The sequence below is a fragment of the Serinus canaria genome, chromosome 14 (genome assembly GCF_022539315.1).
Source record: "Serinus canaria isolate serCan28SL12 chromosome 14, serCan2020, whole genome shotgun sequence".
NCBI classification, from domain to species: Eukaryota; Metazoa; Chordata; class Aves; order Passeriformes; family Fringillidae; genus Serinus; species Serinus canaria.
The window spans coordinates 8,451,436-8,475,163 of NC_066328.1; the positions used below are offsets into that span (position 1 = coordinate 8,451,436).

Genomic DNA, 23,728 nt, shown 5'->3' on the forward strand with positions numbered 1-23,728 from the left:
AAAACACCTAACAACAACAACAACAACAACTGGAATTTTCATTCTAACACAGTAAAGCTTTTAGAAATACATTACTCACTGAAACTGAATTGTTGATGCATTTACTCAACATCAGATTAGCCCCATAATTCTAAAAATGAGAATCAGCAAGCATTCTCCAACACAAGCTAAGTTCTGCCATTCTGTAAGTAAAACTACAAAGCTGCTGTCATTCTCCAAAATACATTCAGATATTTTGTGTCAGACACAACAAAAACTGAAGTAACAAATAGAAAATGGTAGTGTCTTTGAACAATCTCCTCCCTTATAACACATACTCCTCCTTTAAATTTGCCAATATTTTTGCCTCAGCCCTTTAAGCCTCCCAAGCTAAAAAATATGTGCAGAATTCAATGCAAGTGACATGCCACAGCTTCAAAGCTAGTGACAAAAAATGACTGCCATTTGAAATTGTCTTCCCTAAAGTTAAGTTAGAAAGCAGATGCATATAGATTGAATAACTCCTGTAATACTAAGAACAAATTGAGATGTACAAACCATGTCATCCCCAGCACAGGGACTGTATGGCACGTCCTCAGCTGATCACAAGCTCTGTTTGCTCAAGTGAGCCACACAGATTTACTCCAGACAAAAATGAAGCTCAACCCAGACAATGATTTAGCTGTCTGCCAAACAATCCTGAATATCATTTTAGATAATTTGCATCATAAATCACAGAATCACAGAGTGAGGTGGGTTGGGCTGGGCTGGGTGGGACCTTAGTTCACCTCATTCCACAGCCCTCTGCTGTGGGAATGGACACCTTCCACTAGCCCCATCCAACCTGGCCTTGGACACTCCCAGGGATGGGGCAGCCACAGCTTCTCTGTAAACCTGTGCCAGGCCCTCACCACCCTCACAGAGAAGATTTTCTCCTATCTAATCTAAACCTGCCCTCTATCAACATAAAACCATAAACCCTTGTCCTATCACTACATGCCCTTGACAAAAGTCTGTTCAGCTGGTGTCTGCATCACCTTGTTAATCCCAGCCACAGGGATTTGATTTCTGCCTGGCTGCTGCTGGAACGTGTCTTGGCACAGCCAGAGCTGCACGTTGAAGGCATCACACGTGCCTTCTGCAGTGCCCACAGCCAGAGCAGAGATCCTGCTCCAGGAACAGCCCCAGAGCTCAGCACAGGGACTGCACCATCTGCCACTGCCCTCCCAGCACCATCAAAGGTTACCTTGACCTCTGACTCAGAGCAGCTTTGGAGAACAAGGGCCTGCTCACCCCCTGCACTGCCGGCAGAAGAAAGCAGCAAAAGGTGAGATGCTGCTCACAGAGCAGGTAACAGCCCTGGAGCCCTGCACACACACAGGTGCGTACCTGTGCTGCTCCTCACTGAGAGACACAACTGCTTCTGCAAGAGAAAACTGGGATCAAGCCCTGGCTTATAACAAGACCTCACTACTATGAGGGGATTTCATCCCGCTGTATATTATAAAACCCAAATTATGTGTGTATTTTATGATTCACAAGGAAGCCACAGAACTCAAAGGCACAGTGAAGACCCAGTCATCTTCCCCACTCCCTGTTCTGAAAATGCAGCATTTCACAGCCTCTCTGATCCAAGCTCCCCTTCCTCTGTCAACACAACCAGAGTTCATTGAGGATTCCTGTGATAACAGACTTGTATAAGCTATATACTTTGGCCTCTGCCTGCCATTAACCCCTGCTGGGATGGCTGGTATTACTCAGCTTAGTTCTGCCTCTACATAAAAAAGTAACTACAGCCTTGCAGCAGCTGTACAATAGAATTGTACAGCACTAAGCACCTCTTGTTCTTTTGTAACCTTTTACCACTTTTTTTTAGTCTTTCAAAATCTGAAACAGGTTCTTAAACAAAAGAAAAAGTCCCTTTTCCATGAGAAAAATGAAAAGCAACTCCATTTTCTATGTAAAAGAACAACAACAAAAAAAAGAGTAAACTGCCAGTGAGCAGGAAAATGGACAAGCTTTGGAAGTGGCAGAACAGCCCACCCACACTTTAATGGATGGGTAGAAATCTGCTGCTCCATTAAAGAACGAACAAATCCTGCTCAGGAGCATAAGGCAGATTTGATCTCAGTTCACATTTCATGCTTGCAGCTGGAGACAGTGTTACTGTCTGACACCCTTCTCAAATGTGCAGGATGTGTTCAGCTGCTGAGGACAAAGAGCTCTCTATGAGCACTTTCAATTACAGCAGATATGACCAAACACAGACCTCACATGGCAATTTCTTGGTATTTGATGTTCCCAGCCCTCGGCCAAATGAAATACATTTAACATGAGATGTGTCTCTTAAAATCTGTTGCCCCAAGCTTGCAGTGTGTCATGGTCTTGGGAGCCACCCAAATCTTGGACAATCACATCAGCATGTCTGTCACTCTGTCACAAGCCAATCCGTGCTGAACACCACAGATATCTTCAGAGAATCTCTGCAACTGCAGCCATGGAGAATACAAGGCTTCAGCTGAGTACCAGCTCTCTTGGAAACCCCCCCAGATGCCTTGTTCAGCTTTCAACCCTGATGAGACCAGGAACTGTCTGCCTCAGTTTCCAGTTTATATCACAAGACCACTGTATGTATGGGCGTGAAGCTTTGAGTGAAAATACACCATGCCCTGCCCTTCCTCCCCTGCAATAATGGACTTATAAAAGATGCCATCCCATGCTGCCCCTGGTATGAAAGACTTTACAATGGACTATTCATCAAGCAATCTTTTTTTCTTCTTCTACTCCATTATTAAAGCCTGTGACTTACACAATTGCACTGCACAAGCTTCCAGCACCACTTGTTACCCTTTTAACCACTTCAGCTAATCATTCTTTTGTGCTGATTCCTTTCTCCTACAAATTACCTGGGAGCTGTCCACATGCATGTTGAATACTTTGGAGAAATGAAGGCAAGAAATCTGCTAGATGTTCAGAGAAATGGTCAAAATAGGGAAGATACTGCATTAGTGTAATAGGATGGACCTTTAGTAAACTTGAGTTTTCACACACACTGCTCACAACTGTCTGGGGCTGAGACAGTAAAATAATTCCCTCAGAGTTATCTCCTGACTCTGCAGTCCCTGAGAACCTGTGATGTAGCTCTGAGTTCCTCAAGTCACATTATTCCAAACCAGTCACAGAGAGAGAACCAAATGCTACTTTGATTGAACAAAGTAAATAACATCAGTAGTTTGAGTCTAGCAAGGTAACACTTGCAACAGTTTGAGAGATATTAATTTTAAAGAACATACAAAGTGACAGTCATAACAAAATCACACAGAATAGGAATTTCTCTATATTAAGATTTAACCTTCTGCCTAAGCTCCTTCACCAAAAAAGGGTAAATAATCCACTTTAAGAAGCCTTTAATGTCAAATTACACATCAATCAGTACCTATAAACACTAACAGAGATACCAAAAAACGCAAGCTCAGATGTACCTGGATTAAATATTGTCTGAAGCAAAGTAAGATAAGATTGAAAGCTCTAATAGAATATTGAATGCAATTTCACAATGCTCCAAGTTGCTCTCTCCTCCTGCTTTATGACAGGGATCAATTCCTACATGCTCAGGTAAAAAAAACCTGCAAACCAAACAAACCCAAGAAAATACCAAAAACCAACAAAAAAGCCCCCACCACAACAAAAAAAAAATACAGTAAGTAAAATTCTACTTAAAGAATTTGGAACTGTGCTTGAAAAAAGGCCCACCCCAAAACACACAGAAGTCTTTAAGTAAAACTGGCCTTATAATACCAATTTTTATTCAAGATGGACTGAAAATAAATATTTACTATTATTTCACTTATCCTGGAAACAGAAAAAATATTCTTCTTGGTCTGTATTAACTATTTTAAAATGAGCTGCTCCAGCTTATTTCAAGTACACATAAATTTGAAGGCAACAGAGAATGTATTTGTCATTTTTATGTGTGTGCATCCATACACAAATATTGTATATAAACCCCATGTATATACATATTGTGCTGCCACCTTGTGAACAGTCTCTGAATAGGGAGGTTTAGTTCACACAGACTCAATTCTGCCACCTTGATTCACATTTAGCTCAACTGACTTTAATACAGATACTTTTAAAATGGGGATTCAATGTGACAAAGGATGGCTGAATCAAGTGCTTAGTGCAGAAAAATTTAAAAGGCTGAATAAAATAGCTGAGTCTTCCACAATTTCCATTTGCTTTTGTGTCACAGTTTATTGCCACAGCTATTCTGAAAAATATAACTATATTCTTTCTGATAAAAATATTGCAGCTTTGCATCCAAGTTGTATGGCTGTCTTCAAAACAGAATAAGCTGGTGTCTGTAAAAAGAATAAAAGATTAAATACATCTACTGAAGTGTTTTGCCTGAACCAGGTTGTGATAATGAATAGTAAGCACCATTTTAAAAAATCAAAGTAAAAACACACACATGCCAAGAAAACCCCACAGGTGTTTGCAGTCTAATCTATCCTAGAGAAAGCTAAATTAAAATGTATCAACTTTTCAGAAAATTCCCTCAACTATTTATATTTATAACTATCTTTATCAACTATTCAGAGCATTCCACAATGTAAGTCAAGAGAAAAAATAGGAAAGAAGTTACATATTCCCCATACAGTATCCAGGGGAGCACAGAATTTAGTTCAGCATTCCACACTTTCTAATAAGATGATGCCTCCAGTTCCCAGCACTGTATGGATAGCAGTTATTAGCATTATCATCAAAAATATTTATTTTAAAGTGAAATTAAAAGAAATCTAAAAATTTGCAGAGGACACCTCTTAGGAAAAAAACCAAAACACTTTTAACACTTGACATGAATTCCAGCAGATTTAGTTCTGTTCTGGACAAATGCAAGTTTTAACATGCAAGACATTCTTATCTGTATGTTTGAGAAAGAATATAAAGAGCCTTATTTTCTGCTTCTCCAAGAGCCCCATCCCAATCTCTAAGTAAGGAAGGAAAGAGCAGCACATCCACATCCTCACTGACAATTAGTCAACATTCTACTCACAGCTTCTGCATCGTGCTCCAGCCCAATGTCGTGGTGCTCCTGCTCCTCATCCCGGAACTGCTTTATGACCTGTAACACCAGCAGCTCCTGAGCCTGCTTTGCACAGAAACCTACTTCTCCTCATACTGGCACTGTGAGTAAACTCACTGCCTGGATTTTTGTCTTAATTTTGTGCCATATCTATCTATTTCATCATATCATTATCTTCAGGGGTGGTATTTCCCTGGTACACCTCAGCACAACACTGGTTACTTTAGAGACAATTTCTGTAACAATGGGATACATTGGAATAATCAGATTTTGCTACATGTTACACTATGCACATCTGAACACACTGGGAGCCAGCAAGGCTGGAAATGCAGCAGTTCCACGAGCTGCCTGTGGAAACAGCTCCATCTCCACAACCACTTACAGGGACGTGTACCAGTTTGATACCTAAAATGCTTGGGAAGTTATTTTCTCACAGAGCTGATAAACACCAGCTCCTTCACACTGAGAGCATCCAGGACTAGAACATGAACAGGGTGCTGGCTGGCAGCAGTGCCAGGAGGGCAAACCCCACCCTGGGTGTATCAAACACAGCGTGGGCAGAGGGGTCACCCCTGAGCACTGTGTGTGGCTCTGGGCCCTACAGGTTAAGGAGCATGTGAAGGCACTTGAAATGCCTCCACAGGAGTACAACACAGCTACTGTGCAATCAATATTTTCCCTTTTCCCCTTTAGACCCTTCATTTCAATTACAATTAATCAAACTTAAAGCATAATTCTCCCATTTGAAAAGGAAACACTGCATTACTGAAAGCATATCAAAGACAATCCAACATGTTTTCATTTTGGTGCTTGATCAATTAAGTGCTGCTGAAGCAAAAAGCATCCTTTTATTTTAATAGTTTCTGTTGACTTCAGCATTCTAAGTGACAGAAGAAAAAGTTCCATAGTAAATTCTAAAAGCATATTATTTTTAAAAGACTAAATAACATTGGTTAACTCAATCAATTTGTTAAACCACTTTTAAGTCATGGATAAATACCTGCAATAGTTCTTTGTACTTTTCTGGATCCTCCTCTATCAGAGTTCTGATCTGGTTGTTGTAGTGCTCTGATATGCTCTCTTCCACAGCCACTGTGCAAGCCATTGCACCCTTCTTCCCAAGCAAAGCACTTCCAGCCCCTGGGATTGGGGTACCAGACACATAAATACAATGGAATCTGAAGCAAAATAATTCAACACAATTGAAGACTTCACAAAACAACAATAACAGTAATTATCCAGACTCACCTAAAACAAAACCCGCTACGTTCCAGAAAGGCAATAAAACAGTAGGTCGGACTCTGTATGCAACCATGAGCTCATTGAACTTTTTCAGGTGGTTTTTTTCTTGATTCCACATTTGCTGCAAAAGAGCCAGATCACAGAGAAGCATAAAACCAGAAAAAGTAAGCACTTCAAATAAAAAAATAAAAGCCAAAAGGGCTCAGGCCATGTATGCTGCGATAGCTGAAGCAATACTGTAATGATGTAACGTCAGAGAGAAGAAATGGTGGAGAAAGGCAGGTGCAGAACGTTATAAAAAGGACAGAAAGTACAGTTATAAGAAGGTAACATAAAAACAATTGCAAAATAGGACAACACTACAGCAACTCCAGCATCGGTAACTCCCTTACCAAGTACTCCCACCGCTCTTTATAAACCCGAACATTTGGAAGTGCTCAGAAAAAACTGGACAATAATCTTGCCATGAAGGCTACGATGTTTGGCCATCCCCCGGCCGCTGTTACCCACAGGCAAATGGAGCAGAGGCGCGGGGATGGCTCACCTGGATGACGGGTCCCACGGCCGACCTGCCCAGCACGGCCATTTGCCCCGCATAGATGCGGTTGGCCCCGTACTCCCCCGCATGGTCCACGCGGATGATGCGGTCTATGACGGGCTTGTTGATGCCCTCCTGCGCCACCCGCGAGCTGCACGGCCTGAGGGCGGCCCCTGCGCCGGGCACGGGCCGCAGACCTGCCGGAGAGACAAAGGTGACGCGAGCTCCGCCGCCGCCCGGTCCCCGTCCGGGACGGGCGGGTGCACGCTCCCGCCCGCGGAGACGAACGGCCTGAGGCGGCCCTGGAGGGCGCCGCTAGGGCCTGAGGGACGGGCAGGGAGCGGAGCCGAGCCCGTACCCGGCCCGCAGCGGAGGGGCCGGCGCTGCAGCACCGAGCACCGCAGTACCGGGGCCACGGCCGCCGCCATAGTGCTGAGCCTCACGTCATCACCGCGCGCCGCCCTGGCACGATTCTGATTGGCACCGCACTGGGCAACGCAGCTGTCATTCAAAGCCCGAGGCGTGGTTGCCATGGGAACAAGGGGCGGCCCCTGGCGGGCGAGGCGGGAACTGCGGCGGGAGCGGCGCTGAGGGCGGGCCGGGGGCGGTGCTGAGGGCGGGTCGGGGGCGGTGCTGAGGGCGGGGCGGGGCGGTGCTGAGGGCGGGGCGGGGGCGGTGCTGAGGGCGGGGCGGGGGCGGTGCTGAGGGCGGGGGCGGCGCTGAGGGCGGGGCGGGGGCGGCGCTGAGGCAGCCCCAGAGCGGCCCCCACAGCCACTACGAGCGAACGGCGCCAGGCGGTGAGGTAAAATAAAAATAAATAGCGTTTATTGAACGGTCATTCCTTTAAAATGAGCACAGAGAACATTCCGAAATATTATATGAAAAAGATAGTGTCTCACATGAACTAAGAGCGGACTAATAGAGATTTCAAACAATAAACGCAGTTTTGTACAAGAAATCCTTAATCGCAATCTTTAAATAAAGGACTGGGTTAGTAGCCCACAGGAACACACGGCTGTCTGATACCTGAACTGCTGGGACCATGTGTAAGACAGAGAAATGAGAAATTAAGGGTGCTGACACACTATTGCCAACCAATAACTTAACTCTGAAATATTCACATTTTAGAACGCATAGACCAGTAGTCATAGTGTTCATACAAGAATAAAACACAAATAATAATGACTTAAAACGTTAAAAAAAAAAACAAAAATGCCTCTCCACAGCAGCAAGGCTGGTGCCCCAGCAGTGCTGTGCCTGCTGGCTTCTTCCTACCCCAAGTGTTCATTCAGAGCTCTTTTATCAGCTTATTTTCTCTGAACTGTTTTACGACCAGTTATCCAGTGTTCAACTGCTCTTTCTACTTTAGAGCAGCATAAATAGCAAACCATCACCTCTAAGAATATTTAGAAAACTGATTTCAAACTCATGCCATATTTTCTTTTCCTATGCACTATTTCAACATACTTCCATACATCTTTTTTAAAACCAAAGCAAATGAAAACATATAAAACCATACCTTCTCCCTCTCTCGTGATTCTTATAGGATAATTTGTAAAAACGGTACAAAAGGGTTTCAGTTCTGATCACATTTTACCCAAACTCCCTGAAAAAATAGGGATATAACAAATCCCAACAACCCTGAAGCTGTGTGAGCATTAAAGTATCCTTTTTTGAACAGCTCTAACACAGTGTAAATCAGCCGAGTTTCCAAGTTTTGGAAACGTTAAGCCTCAGACCACAAGCACCCATTACAGAGACCACAGTCCCAGGGTACCAGTCAGCTGCTCAGGTTTCAGAAGCTGCAAATGCTTCTGCTGTTTTCTTCTTGTTCTGGGAGTTTTAGGAAGTCAAGTTCTTTGGGCTTGTGTGGTTTTCAAGGCTACTTCTGAGCTTCTGCTATCTTTCTGATTAGGAACATCTTGTCACGACTCTCCTGGAAAGACAGAAGAACAAGAATGCTCCACATGAACAGTGTTAATACAAGTCATCTACAACAGCTCATTTCTTCATTAGAAATAGGTGCACTCACCCATTGTACTCCCCCAGCACACTCTCAACTGCCTGAACAATTTCAAGCTTATAATGGCCTTGACTTCATTTATCTCACCTTAGGTTACACATTACCAGTTCTGCACTGAGCCTAGTAAAAACATCTCATACACCTCAAAATTTAAAACCACGCTTCCAGGAAGTTGAACAAGAGCAAGCAAACAAAAATAAAAAATCACAGAAGAATTTTTAGAATTCCCAGCTGATTTGTGAACCCTTCAAAAAGCAGGAAGGTTTTTGTTCCTAAATTTCTCACTCCTGAAAAAGCTCTCCCCAGTAAGTGCTTTTCTGCACACAGTTTGTTCAATGCCATATCTGAAAGAAGCACATATCAAGAAATGAGCTATTTAATAAGAAAGTGAGAAGTCTCACTGCTGAGGCTGAGTTCTGACTCCAGCAGTTTGTCAGATCACAGCACACGAATGCTGCTAAACCTGGCAGTGGCTTGGGATGGCCACAAAGCAGCAGTTCTGCTCTGGCACCCTTCTCCAAAGGGCTGGGAGTGCTGACTTGCTCCACTTTCAGTACCTGCTCAAGCACTTCTGGGCCTACATTCAAGAGCCAGACCAGAAAAGATGCAGTAGAAATACAGGCCTGGAGGGCAAGGTAAGAATTTGGGTTGTTTGTGAGGGCAGAGAAGGAAACAGAAGTGGAGGTTGTGCAAGATGGTGGAGAGGACAGGAAACACAGGATTCAGGTACTTTGGGAGGAAAAAAACCATGCAGATAATTGGATTTAAATAAGGCAACAGATGAAAAACAGAGACATAGCTTCTCAGGGGCACATCTCTTGCATGTGTGTTGCCTGATATAACCAGACTTTGTTGCAGTTGCAGCTGGTACCCAAGAAAATCAACTCCACCGAGAAATACCACAATGCTTTGGTAATTTTTCCTGGGTAATTTGTAAAACATTCTTTACTGCCTGTTGCAAACACCAAATATCCAGGAGACTATGAAAACCAATATTTCTCTCATTTCTGTACCCCTAAAGTTCTCTTTGTTGTGTGAGTAAAATGTTGGGTCAGATCTTACCAAAACCAGTTGTTCCCTCAGCTGTTCAACCACTCGTTTGTGTGCTCGAGCCAAGGCAATAACATAGAACATAATGATGCTGTAAACAACAAAAAAACCCATAAAACATAATGATGCTGCAAACAACATACAAAAAGGGAGGACTTGAGATTTCCTATGTATGTAATAACAAGCTCAGTTCAGGAGAACACATGAATGTGTGCTACAAAAGGAAGGGCTGTGTGGAGTCCTAAATAAGACACGTGGTTTTTCAAGCATATAAGTTTTAGAAAGCATCAGGTAATAAGGCTCCAAAATTTGCAAACAGTTTGGTTAAAATGAAATGCAAAAACCTCCATTTAAACTTAAGAAAAACACCCCTTTTTATTGGAAGACTGACCAGGCCCTGGAACAGTGTTGTGGAGTCTCTGTATCTTTGGAAATACTGAAAATCTAACTGGGTATGGTTCCTGCTCTACTTGACCCTGTTTTGAGCAAGAGAATTGGGTTAGACTCTCTCTACAGGTGGCATCCAACCTTAAAAATTCTATGATTCTACACTGAATTTCATCTTACAGAATGACTGCTTTGGGAGTTTTGTCTTTTCAGACTAGGGTTTGTGGATAGGAGTTGTGATCACAGGGCTTACAGTACTAATTTGCAGAGGATTCACAGTTAACATTTTTGAGAAGGACATTGTTGAATATGGGATATGCAAGAGGAAATGGAAGCTGATGAGTGTGAACACATGGGCAAAAACATAAGGGCTGAGGATTCATATGGGTTTTGATGCTTTTGACTGCAAATGGAAAATCTGGCCTAATGCTTGGTATGAGGTCAGTAAGCAAGGAAATGAAGCTGCATAAGGGAATCAAATCTCCACAGTACTCACCAAAGGATCACAAAAAAAGGCACTGCAAAGGCTTCTGATGAAATGCCAAAAAGGAACTGCTGCAGACCTGTTGGAAACCCAAGTATTGTGTCTGGAATAACTTCCCACGAAGTGTTAAAATTCATGAATGGCCCACATGCCTTGGAAGAGGGGATACTGTCAAAGAAGCAGAATAGAAAGATGTTACACCAAAATGTAAAGATAAAATAATCCAGCACAAACCCAGCAGCAGTTTGGTGATGCAGTAGAAGCATCCTACATCTATAAAACTGTAATTGTTGTTTATCTGAACTAAGCTTTAAGTTTATGTGTTATACCCTATATATTTTATTCCATTAACCATTCTAAAGTTGTGTCTGCTTTTACAGAACTGACAAGCTTCGAACAAGTGTCAACTTCACAGAACTTAAAATTGTCACTTACCGTGCTATGCTGAATGCCAGAGGGACAAAAGCCAAGAGGAGCCCAATCAACAGCACCACCAGGAAGAAAAAGTTGGAACTTGATGCCCTTATAGGCTTTGCTGCAGGTTTGCGTGTGTGTATCAAAACAATCTGAAGAGGGAAGGTGAGTAAAACTGTTACCACTATATCTATATAGATATACACCCAAATATACTTCCCCCAGCAACTGAATTTTCCATTCTCTAACATGGCACGAGCCACCACACAACCACCTCCTTTGGTATGTATGGGCTGAGAAGGGCTAAGACAAGACTGCCTCACATTTTGGTGTAATTCAATGTCTCCTAATTTGTGTAAGAATTTGATCCAGAGGACTTCACACACTTGCACAGAGTCAACTGACACAGGCATCTGGTATATGGCCCATGGCACTGCTGCTGGCTTTGTTCTGCCACATCTTCACTGGATACATCCCCTCTTGCAAGACCTAAAGTGTCAGCAAGAATTGGAGGCACAGAAGGAGCTGTGTGGTCACTGAGCAAAACTTCTGATAGTTAGAAATCACATGAACATCCAACCCAGCTTAGATTTTCCATTTTGCTCCCAAATTTTTAGCAGTTTTGCAAAATTTTGTCCAAGTTCTAAGCTGTGTTGCTAGTATATAGATTACTGCAGGAAAGTCTTATAAACTAGCTTTGCTACATAAAATGCCTTTTTTTTTAAAAAAGGCAAATAATTTGAGAAGTAGTAATTGAAATGTGGCTTTGCTTGATTTCAAAGGAAAATTCTACTGTCTATTGAAAGCACAAAACCTTACTGAAAATGGAATATCATTGGCTTATTCCATCCACTGCATCCACAGGTGGTTTTGAGGTTTTTGGTTGGTTTTTAATCACCTGCATATCTATATGCCTGCATTACAAACACCACAGAGATGTACTCAATTCTTTATCAAGCACATGCCCTCATTACCTTTTTAACATAGAAGATGATGAAGTATTTTATAGTTGCTATTGCAGGGAGAAGTGGTGAAAAGAAGGTTCCAATGAAGCAAATAGTCTGCCCATAAATGATTTCCAGGACATTGTCAGAAATTGCAAATTCCTTTTGTCCAAACCACTGAACAAGCTTGCAAGAGCAATGAGTAACTAACAACCTGAAACCAAAGAATATTTTTAGTCCTAAAGTGAAGTTGTAGAATTTAGATGCATTCTAACACATTTGAAACACACAGAACTTATCATTTAAGCATTAGACAACATAACAGAAAAGGTCTGAAGAAAAAAGCTCTCAAATATCAAAACCTATACAGCCATGTGAGTAGCAAACAAGTGCTCAAACCACCAGAAATATGTTTATGCTTTATTTTAAAACTAGTAATTTGGTTAGCAATATGGGGAAAGTAAAGCAGAAAAAATAAAATGTGTTTCGTATGTCATTTGTAAAAATATACTCAAAAAGCAGAGATACTTACTTTCTGGGGAAGTCTGCAAACAGGGCCACAGCAAGAATTACAATAAAATCAAATATCATCAGTTTGTACATTTCTTGCCCAACATCAGATTCCCAGCACTATAAAAACAAGTCAGGAAAAACAAGATTAGCAGTCTAAATAAACAAGTGAAAAAGCAACAATCATCTCAGTTAACACCATGAAGGTTCAAATGCTATTAACTCCAATTTCTAAAGTATTCAAGTGTTTTAAAGTTCCCGTGCCAAGCTTTTCACTTTTAGTTTGGTTTGATTTTGGGTTTTTTTTGTGAGGTGGGGCATGGGGCGGTGTGGCTGGATGTGTTTGGCTTGGTTTTGATGGTTGGGGTTTTTTATTTGGGGGGGGGGGAGGTTATTTTGAGGAAAACCCATTTGCCTTAAGGCCACAAAAGGTAGTAGCATGTCTCCAAAACACAGCTACCTCAGAAAATCCTCTCAAAAAGGTGGACAAAAAGTCTGTGCTAAGGAATCATCTGCCACTGGACTAACTCTGATCAGAGTTTTAGACAAGCAAAGGTGTACAAAGTGTAACAACTGTATTGGTTTGCACTGAGCAGTGGGAATCAACATCAGGTATAGCATGAACAGCAACCCCAGGGCTCCTACTGAACACCTCTAGACAAGCAACTCTCATGGAAAACAAATCTCTGTTCACAAGCTCAGATGATTAAACACCAAGATAAATCTGCTTACAGGATAGAGTTTGTAATTGTATCCACAGGGCTTACACTTGTCACTGCCACAGCCGGAGATCTGACTCCACAGTGAGAACAAGAGAACGCCAATACTGGCCAACCGCACGAAGACACACCTGGAAGAAAGGCAAAACCTAACTCCAAATGTGCCAAAACCCAGCCATTTAACACTTGACTCACCTTGTACAGGAGTCCAAGGAAGGCTTAAAACAGAAGGGTCATGCAGATCTTTAACAGGGCAGCCAGCCAGATAATAAACACCTTTCCTTAGTACTAAGTTAAAATTGCTTTTGACCTTCCTAGCTTTAGGCTACAGTCCCTTGTTTCTTTTCTCGATAGTGTTCCTAGATCAGTCATTTCAGCTGTAGATCTTGATGCTGCAATGAGGTGCAATTCCCTCAGATACAGTTCTGTGTGCAGCATTTCCATTTCATGTAGCTTCAGGCCTTCTGAAGCACTTGGCCAAATCCCAAATACAAAGCATGGACTTGCAGAGTTTAGGTGCTTCATCCCAGATCTTACTGCCTTAAGCTGCTAAACACCAGCTCTTACACTGAAGTATCTTTTACCCCAAAACTTTTAACTTCTGCCTCAAGCAAAGCTGTATTTCAGTCACTGCTGTACACTCACTTTTGCTCATTCAGGGTACTGCTGCACGCAAAGCAATGAATCCACAGCTCTGAAGCCATAAGTTCTCTACTGACTATTTATTCAGGTTGAAGATGTCCAGACCACACAGCTAAATGGGACCAAGAAAAAAACTTGGACACTGAGATCACTGCACTGCACTGTCATCAAAACACATTGTTCCCAGATTTAAAGTTTCCAACTAAACACTGGCCAAACAATGCCTCCTTGGTTTCCAGTGCCAACTTCTCTGCTTCTTGATGTTTCAATGTTTACAATACATACAGCCTACCAAGAACAAGTTGTTGAAACATCCAAAGCCACAATAAAACCATCTTTACCTCAGGAGTGTCAGCTTGATTTCAAAGGCTGGTGTATACTCTTCAAATTTGATCAGAAACTCGAAGATCAGAGGACCGATGAAGTTGGCCAGTGTGATCACCATGGAAGGCAAATACTGCACTAAGAGATTAACCTGGGAGTTTGCACTGTCAATGTCCTGCAGGAGAAGAGATGAGACAAACACAATGCTTAGAGAAACACCTTCCTGAGCGTGCTGCCTCCAGCTACACACCAGCCTGCCTTGACCAGGATCCAGGCAGCATCTTTTACTGTCTTCATCCTCCACTGACATTTGCATTGGCAAAAAGAATCAACACCAGGTGTAACATGAATGGCAAACCCAGGGCTGATTCTGAATACCTCCAGACAAGCAAATTTCATGGAAAACAAATCTCTATCCTTTATAGGACCCTGATCACTGCTATCTCTGCAGTTTGCTGCTTGCTTTCTCCTGCTCCTTTCATCAGGAACTCCCTTCCCCTCCAGGTAAGAGTATTTCTGTGCTTCCTCAAAGCTTCTGTTCAAAGAGGTTCAACTCACCAAGGTTTGTGTCTGACTGCTGCTAACCAGCACCAAGGCTACCAGGTTTTACAGCTATTCCAAGTGCAGACACTTTTCAGTTTATTCTTACTGGTGCCAAGCAGCTCCCCTGACTTTCCTACCACCCTGACAAGCTCCTCTACCTGCTCATTAAGACAAGGTCAAGATATCAGCCCTTCTACTTAAAGCCCACAGTAAGTGAAGCTGTTCTTGAAGATGTTCAGTGTTGTGCAGTCCTCTTCTCTGCCCTCAAACAATACCTCTGACACAAACTCATTTAGCCCCCATTTCCTGCTTCTGTCCCAGCAATCCTGGCAGTTTACAGAAGTTCAGAGTTAGGTCCACCATGAGCACAACTTTCCTTGTGAACAGCTAAGTCCATCACACCAGGAACATACACAGGGGAGACAAAAATTGTGGTCCCCATTTCTATCAGATAATCAAACCCTGAGGTCCTACAGAGAAGTAAATTACTTTTGTGAAGCTGTCCTAACCAAAAGCTTATCTGCTTTGTTCTGCTTCTGAACCACTCTTTCCATCTGCTTGTCCTGCCAGAGGTGAAACCAACTCAACCTGATTCTTTCTGCTAGTGATGCAAGAACCTTTGCTTCTGAAAACTGCTGTGTGATCAAAGCCTTCCTGTTTCCTCACACAGGGTAACTCAAGCCACAAGACAGATCACAATCTTCACTCTGCCTTCCCTTGAAGTGCATTTTTGCAGCTGACAGCAAACCTGATCACGTGAAACTGATCACGATGAAGTTGGATTTAACCAGGTCGGTCTCCCAGCCAGTTCACTGTCTGGACCCAGCAGATCAGTGAGGTGAACACAGTTACAAGGGAAGGGTAGTGAGGGCTGCTCTTCTTGTCAGCTCCAAGGCACTCAACATTGAAGCCTCTGCAGCAATGGGAGACATTACTGGGGAGGCGTTTTTGGCACATGGTTCTTGATCTTTCCTGCTCTCATCTACTAAGAAAATTCTAAGTCTGTAGAAAGCATTTTCAGATCCCTGCAAGAAAGGTGCTATATTAAGATACTTGACTCTTTCACAATAGTTCCTCTTGCTGTAATCACCAGCCTTCACCAAATCTGTCCTAGTGTCATTTCTTATACTCACATTGGAGTTTTCTTGAGAGAAGACAGTTACTCTATAAATTGAGTAAAAACATCCTGATAAAATGGCAATGACAATTATATTTATAAATATTCTCAGAGAGTAGATGCGAAGCTTTTCTCCCATTCCTCTCTCAGCTATTTTTTGCTTCAGTTTTTCTTCCTGCAAGTCCGTCTACAAAGAAAAGAAAAAAAGAGATACAGTTTTTTTGATGCAGCATGCAACACTTAGCACCATGTCTTCTACCCCTGAGAAGTGCAAATCTGTAGCCTGTTCCAGGAGAGTCACTTCAGTGCCTGCCCAAGCACACAGAACAGAGTGTCTTTTCTTTGACAAAACAGGTCCATGCAGGAATGGAAGCCCCTGTGTGCTCAGCCTCCTCGAGCTGAAGGCTCTGTAGCCAAAGACAAGTGTCCTGCAATCCTCTCTACTGTATCAGTAACACATTTCCTTGAGGACAGACAATTTGCCTGTTTGTTGAGAGAGACTGATCTCAGCTTGAAACTAAACTGAAATGGGTAAACCAGTCACTCATCTCATTACTTCTGCAGCTAAATAACCAGCCCTCACCACTATGGCACAAAATTCCTTCTACACTTTGTGAAGGAAAACTGGGGGATGGCACTGAAAGAAGGAAGTACAGTCTTGAGCAGCTTGTCATGTAAACTTGGTGTATTTCACCTTAACTGACATGAAAATATAGTATCTCCTGTGAAGGCAATTTAACCTGGGCAAACCCACATAACACCCATATAAGTGTCTTTTTTGAGGATTTATGTCCATCAAACAGTAATATTAAGGGCCTAGTTATTTTAAGATGTGTGTTCTGGAGGCAAAGTGTAGCAAGTGAAGGAGGTTGTGATTCTATTATGAAAATAATGACTGTGAACTTCACTAGAGCAGAAAGCAACTCACTGTAATTTATGAAATCTGTAATTACTGCTTTGTGGTTTGAAGTGGAAGCATCTTCTCAAAAGTAATTTTTTCACTACACAAATATCTGCTTCCAGTGTACAGAGAGCAAAAAGAAGGTCCTTGTTTTACCAAAAGAACCTTTCAAACTTTTTTCGGAGCTTTATCATTTGGGAAATCTATAGCTGCATCAGCATTTTGTATGTGCAGGTGTGCCAAAGACACCTAGTGAGAATTTTTCAGTATCTTCTTACGGCAACATTACTCTCAAGCAGTATAAAGAGCACCATCTGAACTTCATTTCTCCCCAAATTACTGCTTACTGCATGCTTAACCCCCAGAACGTTCAAACTCATCCCTGCAGGGTTTTGCCTGCAGCTGGGACAGCTTTTCCTGTTGGACTATGCAGAAACTAACACAGGAAGCAGGACTGGAGTGTGAGGAAGAGGCAGATAAGAAAAGCAGCTAACAGGCTGGCGTCGGTCCCCAGTGCATGGGGGAAGGGCCAACAACATCCGTGCCAATCCTTCTCACGTTGCACGACTCCAGCTACCTAGAAAGCATGCAAGAGGATGTGGGCTGCACCCCCAAAACAAGCAACTTCAATCCTTCTTAACTTTATTTCCTTATCTGCAAAATTGCACACATGTCTTTTTTAGCCATCTAAGCTGTATGAAACCATAATCACAAAAAGCAGAAGTTACTCACCTGGAGCTCATGTTGCAAGCTGCGATGTTTCAGCCGGGCTGCACTTGGATCTGTAATGCAGAAGTCCCAGCCCGCAAAGACTTTGTTACAGTAACTCTGAAATGGATCTGCATCATGCACTAAGTTGTGCTTAAAACCTTCCACAGACCTAGAGAAAAATTGGTGAGAAGATGTATTTTATGCACAGGAAAAACACACACAAGGAACCTGGCTGATCAAAGACTAAATGACCCCTTCAGTGAGCAAACTGTCACCTTTGCTTAGTACCAGCCAGTGTTTGGGACTCTTTCAGTGTGAGATTCTGCAGCAGCTGACCCTGACTAATACAGGTTATTCCCACCTGGACTTCACCACAGTCACACCTTCCCACCTCACCAAGACCCAGCAAAGGAAACTAAGATGGCACAAGTAAAACTCAATCAAAAACCCCTAAAAACATCCTCAAACAAATTCAGTATAGCTGAGGGGCTTTTACTTATAGGTATGCATACATATGAAAAAATGATACTTCAAATTGTTTTCTTTTTCCCAAGCACTCCAAATGCTACTGTGGCACTGCATCCTCAGGCAAGACTCCCCATTTCCACGCAAACAGCTCTAGCAAATAGTATGTTCCCTTCAAGAAGGAATACAATCTAAACTGTGCAACAAATAACAATAAATAAACAACACCAACATCTTTACCTCTTTATTATCCAGAGGAAACTTAAGGCAAGGTAGGCGAATGTAGCCAGCAGGTATGCGAGTGGCAAATTGTACCTCATGATACTGATCCATACAGCATCTATTGAGTAATAGCCATAAAACAAACTTGTCACTTCAAGGAATCCCTGTGAAAATGAAGTTGGAATAGAATTTGTAACAGCAGCAATAACTGCCCCATAAAATCCAACGCGGCATTAAGCAAGTAAATTTTGTAAATTTAAAATTAGGGCCTCCAGCAAGCTACAAGTCTGTAGCTTCTAAATACTGCCATTGCCTCTACCAAACTGTAGTGCAGGCACTGTGTGCTTAAAATCCCTCCCCTCTCCAACCAAAGAGCTGCAGGACACAGACACTGGTACCCTACATAGTGAGCACAATAGACAGTGTGCTCCAGAATAATAAGGGATAGCAGCTGGGGAGAAGAGGCACAGGCTGCAGCATGTGGCCAGCCAGGCCTTGTGCTCACTCAGTAAAAGTCATTTTGAAAACTGCCCTTCTCAGAGATAACATACTCTAGTGATGCATATGCCTTATCATTTCTCAAAATTATCAAAGCTTCATTCCACAAGTAATTTTTTTTTTTTAATTTTAAATGTTACATGAGACACTTAATTAGAAAAACCCAACTAATTACTTACGGTGCCACTGAGCAAATCTTTGAGGTAAGTATAGAAGTACACAAGTCCCTTATTACCACTAGGTTTATAAATTGTGCAGATATCTGTCAAAAGAAAGGTATGAAAAGTCACTCAAATGGTAATGCCCACTGAACTGCAAGATCACATTAATTCAAACATATCACACTCTTATAAAAAGGCTTTCCTTTTTTTATGGGAGGTGGAGAAGAAGATGATGGAAAGGGGGAATCTTACAACAGCTGTACATAGAGAAGATATTTACCTGTGTTCTTTGGAGAAATGTAAGCAATGGTACTGTTGAATAGTCCATATTTAGAAATTATGGTGGGAAGAGTAACAAAACTGAACATCAGGATAAAAATTATAAAGTTTAGCAGGACCAGAAAGCGCAGGAAGGAGAAGTAGGACTGGATGCCAGTACCAAATTTCCCTGGGAATAAAAGAAACATGTGCCAATAATTAAGATGATAAAACCATTGAAAAAACAGAGAGAGCAGATTATAAAATCAGTTTCACTGAACTGAAGAAACATTGTTAAAGCTAGTTTTAAGTACTATGGACTTTTAGCAATATAACTGAAATGCAGGTTGGACATATTAATAATTTCTTCCAATATATTTCCTTCTACCATATCATGGATTTTACATTCAGCAATAGTAAGGGAAGAAAGTAACTTCTTAAGCACATGTAGTTATATCTGAAACTATGCTCACACAGGTAAAACTGCCAATAACAGAAGCAACTTTCCAGAGGAGAAGTGGACATCAGACAAGAAATACCTTCTATGCTGTGAATATCACGTCGCCAAAGCACCAGGTAAGATGACAAGCCCTTGACTTCACTAAGTGCTTTTTTCAATGATTTTCTGCTAGTTCTTCTCCACTTCTCCCATCTGGATAAACATTCTGTTTCAGCTTGCTGAGAGTGCCTAAGAAACCAGAAATACAGTTACTGAGCACAAGAAATAATTTTTCACTCCATGTAACAGAGCTTAGCAGGATGGAGCCTGCCCACAGCCTTCAGGGGAATAGCTACAGACACACAAGCTCTCCCCATCTGATCTTGCTGGTAATGGCAACATCAACTTAATTCAAATAGGACAAGCTGTCTCATGAAAAACACTCACCTCTCTTGGAGAAAAAACAAATAAACAAAGAAAACCCCCCCAGCAAAACAAAACAAAATTGACAACTATAGCTTTTTGAAATATTTGCTGGAAAATGCCAATTCAATGAATTTGAGAAACTATTTTTTGCCAGCACCTCTGGGGATGCGCTGTTCTAATAACAAGCTGCAAACAAACACTGAGAATGTGCCACTGTCTGTAATTTTTAATCACTCACTTATGGATTTTCATACTATATGAATACATTTGCATTTTAAAAAAATGCTGCCTGGTCAGCAACAGAATCAAGGAGAATTCTGACTGGCTCAGAGTTTTTATTTTGTTGTTTATTTTAAGAAACCTTATAACCAGACAAAACTTTACAGAAACATAGCTTGAAAATGGACTTGTATGCAACAAATTTTTTTCCAGCCTCTGACGCCACTGAAGAAGGGCAGCAGTTAATTAAGTACCCATAAGGACATGATGCTGTGGTACCAAGGTTTCAGTTTTAAAAGACTTGTAGTCAACCCTACTCATGTGCCCAGGGATGCACTGCCATGTGTGCTTCGTGCTGCCTGTTTCTCATGGCTCGAGCATTTTGGCAGGAAGTCAAATTAAACCTATACAAACAATCAGTCAGGCAGCAGATGAGCTCAGCTTTAAGAGCAAATACCGCTCCTCTCAAGAGATTTCATTCTGTGGAAACTACAGGCTGCAGTTTGCAGTGTTTTAACTCTGCAGAACTGTCTGGCCTATGCTCGCCTTGCATTGTAAATAGAAGCGTGGGCTGCACATTCATCTGAGTTACAGAAGTTGAGTGTTCAGCTCTCAGGACGTTTGTGCCAAGCACTTTGTGTTGGCAGCTGCTGCACAAATGCAGATCACCGATCTGTAGAAGCGCCAGGAAGCCCCACCAGAATCTCTCAGTGCTAACATGTGTAAACAAGCCTGGGACATTGCAACTCCACTCCTCCCTCCAGTTCCTTTTTCTTGAAGAGATGAACTTTAGATACCCAACTTCAAATAAAAATTCAAGGTCTTGAGCACTTTCCTTTACCATGACCTAGATCTTTTACTGTTTCTTGCGTACAGGCTATGGAGTTAAACTCCAGGGTCAGGCTGTTTGCCACTGCTCTTGCAACAGAGTAGCTCTTGTTCTCCCTGGAGTACGAGACATCAATTGCACTTCCACCTCTCTTCTGGTTCATAACTAGAACCTGTACTGAACCAATGTACCTGATTTAAAGGTGCAGCTGTAGTCTGACAGTGCAAAACCACATCCTGTATCCTCTGTCCTCAAAGCAGCTTTAAGCCCAGCACTGAGACATGAGACAACAAGCACTGAAATTCAGGCGGGGCAAAGCAAGGTCTTTGCAATCCCTCCCTCCGGGGGGTTACCACCCCGGGGGGCAGGAACAGCCCACAGGAAAGAGTAATTTGAAAAGGAATGGGGCGGGGGGAGAAGATAAAACGAACAAAGGTCCTGGGAAGCTTCCTATCAACTGTACAGAGCTACAGCAGAGAGAGCACTGCATTGCGTAGGAGCAGCTAAGCAGACTCAAGAGCAGAAGCACTCGCATAGCAGCGAGGGGGGGGGGGAGGTGTGTGTGTTCATGCAGAGAACTCACAGTGACCCTTGAAAGCACAAAACTCTAAGAAAAAAAAAAAGTACCAAAAACCCAAAACGAAAAACAGTGAGAAACGCGTTTGTTTCCTACAGGTAACTCCCAGTTTTGACTAATTTCTTCCAATTCAACCTACTTCTGCCCCCAGTCAGCGAATCCCTCGTGCCAGCCAAGAGCACTCGGGCACTTTCTTGTCAGAATCACATGCCACAGGGTGAAACAGATACAGCCAAACCTAGTTCTCCTCCACCCTTCCAGCGCACCTGGGTTGTGTTTCGGAAAAAGTCATTAAAAAAAACAAAACCAAGGAAGAAACGCGTAAAATTAACCTTGTTCTCCTCTTCTCTGCCATGCACACCGGGAGCTCTCTGGCAGGGCACTCAGCCTGTTCGCCTGTCTCCTGCGGCAGCGCCCGGGCCGGGTCCCCGCGGCTGCCGGCGGTGCCCAGCAGGGCCGGCCGGCGCTCCTGAGTGCCCCCGCGGCGCCTCCGCGCCGACTGGCAGCTGGGCAGCTCCTGCAGGAAACCCACAGGTGCGGCGCCGTGCGGCTCCTCGGCAAGGAGAGAGAGCCCTGCGAGGGAGAGACAGGCGCTGCGGGTCGGGGGTCCCAGCACCAGGGCAGCCGGGACCCCGCAGCGCCGCGAGGGGCGAGGCGAGGGCAGCGCCGCTGCTCCGCTCCCGCGCCGTGCCTCCATCCCCCCGCCACCTGCGGCCGTCCCGCCTGCCCCGCGCCCTCACCGCCGCTGTCCCGCTGCCATCCCGGCCCCGCGGCGGCCCCCAGCCCGCTCATGTCTGCGGGGGAAGCCAGAGTCCCTCGCCGGTGTTGCCGTTTCCGGGCGGCGGCTGCTGGGAGCGGGGCGAGGCTGCCCCGGGGCCGCCTTCCACCGGCCCACGCCCGCCGGGGGCGCCCGCAGCCAACAGGATCACATTTTGGGGCAGCAGAGTCTTTCTGTTCCTCTTAGCCCAGGCTTGTTTTAAACTTTCCGTGAAGATACAGGACAGGGTGTAAAGGCTCCTGCCACCAGCCCATACGGCAGGGTGTAAAGGCTCCTGCCATCAGCCCGCCCTCTCCGCTAGAAGGGGCTCACGCACCCCAGGTGCGGGGCGGGGGATGTTCTGGGCATCTCTCATCGACGCTTGGCTTGGAAATAAGTTTAGTTTCAATGTCTTCCGTCAGTACTAACTGCCCGTGCTGGTATTGGGTGCTGTAAAAGCTTACAAACTCCGATGCTTTGTCAACTCTCATTAGGTCACAAGCCCCAACTCACAGCTTGCTCTGGGGCTGGAGGCAGTGGCGCAGGCTGCAGTGGAAACAACGCACCTTTACTCTTGAATGTGAAAACTTGGTGAACTGGAGCAAGTAAAGTCAGTAGAAGCTCAACCTTTTTTCCATCTGAGACCGAGCGTGGGTTTTGTGTGAACTTGTAGTAAACGTCTCAGAGAGACTTATTTCTTGGAACAATTCTTGCCTTTTGTGTGAAATCAGCATGTGTGACAAATAAAGAAATGAAACCTCCAAAAGTCTCAAAAGCCTTATGTGGAGAGGAAAAAAGTTTATTTCTAGCCTTTCTTACTTTATTCTACTGATAGTTAAAAGATAACCAGATTTTTCTGAACATTCTTCATGCACTTTCTGCAGTAGTTTTAAAAATAAGTCATTATTAGGCTTCAGAACGCTGAATCAGACTCAAATGAGCATGTTTCTTCTTTTAGCTGTGTGTCATCAGCTCAGATATGTTTTTCAAATTGCTTTGCTGGCAACAATATATGTAGGTAATCTGTTTCCATAATAAAACTATGAAATGTTGATAAAAATGAAAGTTCTCAAAGTAATTTAGATGTAGATGTTTGTAATCTGTGTTACCAGCAGAGGTGAAAGGTATATCTTAAGGGGAATTGTTGTGAAATACCAAGACATGGAATTAAAGCACAGCAACTTCCTTATTGCATTGAATGACTTAAAAAACCAACAAAGAAACATGCTGTGGAGGTGTTCTTGCCTTCGTGCTGACAGATTT

At 43.2% G+C, this 23,728-nt stretch overlaps 2 protein-coding genes across 3 annotated transcripts; both read right to left on the reverse strand.

The window, feature by feature from the left end:
* Nucleotides 1–3,757: 3,757 nt before the first annotated feature.
* On the reverse strand, nt 3,758–7,300 carry COQ7 (coenzyme Q7, hydroxylase). Its single transcript, XM_030229894.2, has 6 exons — nt 7,204–7,300; nt 6,852–7,042; nt 6,314–6,428; nt 6,066–6,205; nt 5,036–5,104; nt 3,758–4,340 (listed from the first exon to the last, which is right to left on the reverse strand). The coding sequence occupies exons 1-6, from the start codon at nt 7,271–7,273 to the stop codon at nt 4,263–4,265; spliced, it is 663 nt and encodes a 220-aa protein (XP_030085754.1). The 5' UTR covers nt 7,274–7,300; the 3' UTR covers nt 3,758–4,262.
* Nucleotides 7,301–7,648: 348 nt separating this feature from the next.
* Nucleotides 7,649–22,739, reverse strand: TMC7 (transmembrane channel like 7). Of its 2 annotated transcripts, XM_009091901.4 has the most exons (16): nt 22,449–22,739; nt 22,041–22,281; nt 19,758–19,906; nt 19,241–19,408; nt 18,979–19,061; nt 18,320–18,465; nt 17,636–17,783; nt 16,019–16,189; nt 14,360–14,517; nt 13,390–13,507; nt 12,680–12,777; nt 12,178–12,361; nt 11,225–11,355; nt 10,802–10,957; nt 9,931–10,009; nt 7,649–8,781 (listed from the first exon to the last, which is right to left on the reverse strand). In XM_009091901.4, the coding sequence occupies exons 1-16, from the start codon at nt 22,498–22,500 to the stop codon at nt 8,728–8,730; spliced, it is 2,136 nt and encodes a 711-aa protein (XP_009090149.4). In that variant the 5' UTR covers nt 22,501–22,739; the 3' UTR covers nt 7,649–8,727. The 2 variants fall into 2 exon arrangements, with proteins under 2 accessions (XP_009090149.4, XP_050836185.1); XM_050980228.1 differs by lacking the exon at nt 22,449–22,739 and having other exon boundaries at nt 22,041–22,440.
* Nucleotides 22,740–23,728: the final 989 nt, after the last annotated feature.